Source organism: Cyprinodon variegatus, unplaced genomic scaffold, assembly GCF_000732505.1.
Source record: "Cyprinodon variegatus isolate N-32 unplaced genomic scaffold, C_variegatus-1.0 Scaffold479, whole genome shotgun sequence".
Classification (NCBI taxonomy): Eukaryota; Metazoa; Chordata; class Actinopteri; order Cyprinodontiformes; family Cyprinodontidae; genus Cyprinodon; species Cyprinodon variegatus.
In genome coordinates, this window is record NW_015150932.1 from 315,450 (window position 1) to 316,914 (window position 1,465).

The window sequence follows — 1,465 nt, forward strand, 5'->3', positions numbered from 1 at the left end:
ATTTTTCATTGTAAAATAACAGAAATCATTTTTTTTATGTTCAAATCTTCCAATCTTGGATTTAAATTAATCAATTTCTTTACTATTATCTAAACAAATTAATCATCTATTTTCCAAATATTTTCTTTTATCCCCATTTCAGGCTTTCAACTCTTCAAATATCATAAATTATGTTCACTAAAGGACTCAGTCATTCCATTTGGTAGATATTAAATCAAATTGGGGAAAAAAATGGCCGCTTTCAGACTCCGTGGTCTGATTAACGCTAAATTCAACGTATCAGTTTTAGGTCTAAATAATGATTCATGGATTATTTCTTACTGACCAAACTTTCCCTTTAACATAAGCTTGCAAAAAGAAAACATCTGTATAAAATATTTTTGTTTTGAAATAATTTAATTTGAAAAATAAAAAAATATGAAAAAGTTATTTGAAACAAAAAATCCAACTTACTCTCAAAACCTTTTTTTTTTTCCAGATTTGATGTTTAATTTCTCCAATATTCTTGCAGCTAAATCTGTCCTAACATAATCTGGATTATTCCCGAACATCAGGACGCCATCCATGAACGGCGGAACGCCCTGCTGGCGTCCTCAGACTGATTCGATGATGGGAAGCGGCTGAACGCCGTCCACGCTCCGTAACCCCGATCCAGGAAAGGTTTTCCCAGAAACATCTCTGCCGCCATTAGATCGCCGCCCTCTAACAGCCCGGCCTCTCCCAGCATTAAACCTGCTCTTATTCCTCTCTATAAAAGCCTGAGTGATGCAGGGAGGACCTGCCAGCCATGACTCAGGCCACGTCCGTCCAGCTGCGGCGTCGTTCATGGCGGATCGTGATCTCACCGTCAGCAGGGCGGATCAGAGCCGCTCTGACGCGACGTGTACGAGAGAAAACCGCCTCCCTCCTCCCGAGTCATTTACCGTTTGCCTGTATTCCCGGATCATCTTCAGCTTCTCCTCTCCACCCTTGTTCTCTTCCCTCTGCTCGATGCTGCTGATTATCCTCCAGGACGCTCTGCGAGCCCCGATCACGTTCTTGTAGGCCACCGACAGCAGGTTCCTCTCCTCCACTGTGAGCTCCACGTCCATTCCTGCCACCTTCTTCATAGACTCCACCATCTCTGTTTGGGGAGAACACAAGTAGAAGCTTCACTGAGCAAACATGAGAGGAGATGCTCTGCTTCGCTGGCCTGATACCTGAACCAACAGGACATGTTTGCTTTTTAACTTTACATCCAATATCTGAAGGTGTTAAAACAAAAAAATAATCGAATATTCTCCTTTAAGTGACGCTGGCCTGTAGGAGCAGCACTCTGAGCTCCTCCAGGAAAGCTTTTAGCTAGCAGTGAATATAGATGTACATGTACGACCTTAAATAAACAAAAAAGACAAATTATACTCCCTGTTTTTAGGAAGTACAGCTTTGGTAACTTTGCTCAAATCTTGAAAATTTCACAAGCAGC

The 1,465-nt window shown here is 41.8% G+C and overlaps 1 protein-coding gene across 2 annotated transcripts in view; it reads right to left on the minus strand.

Annotated features, from left to right (window-relative positions):
* Positions 1 to 1,465, minus strand: part of ywhae (tyrosine 3-monooxygenase/tryptophan 5-monooxygenase activation protein, epsilon) — a 15,716-nt gene that overhangs the window by 7,175 nt on the left and 7,076 nt on the right. For both annotated transcript variants that reach the window (XM_015389902.1, XM_015389901.1), the window contains exon 2: positions 924 to 1,123. In XM_015389902.1, the coding sequence (XP_015245388.1) occupies positions 924 to 1,123 (200 nt within the window). The remainder of the gene's footprint in view (positions 1 to 923; positions 1,124 to 1,465) is intronic.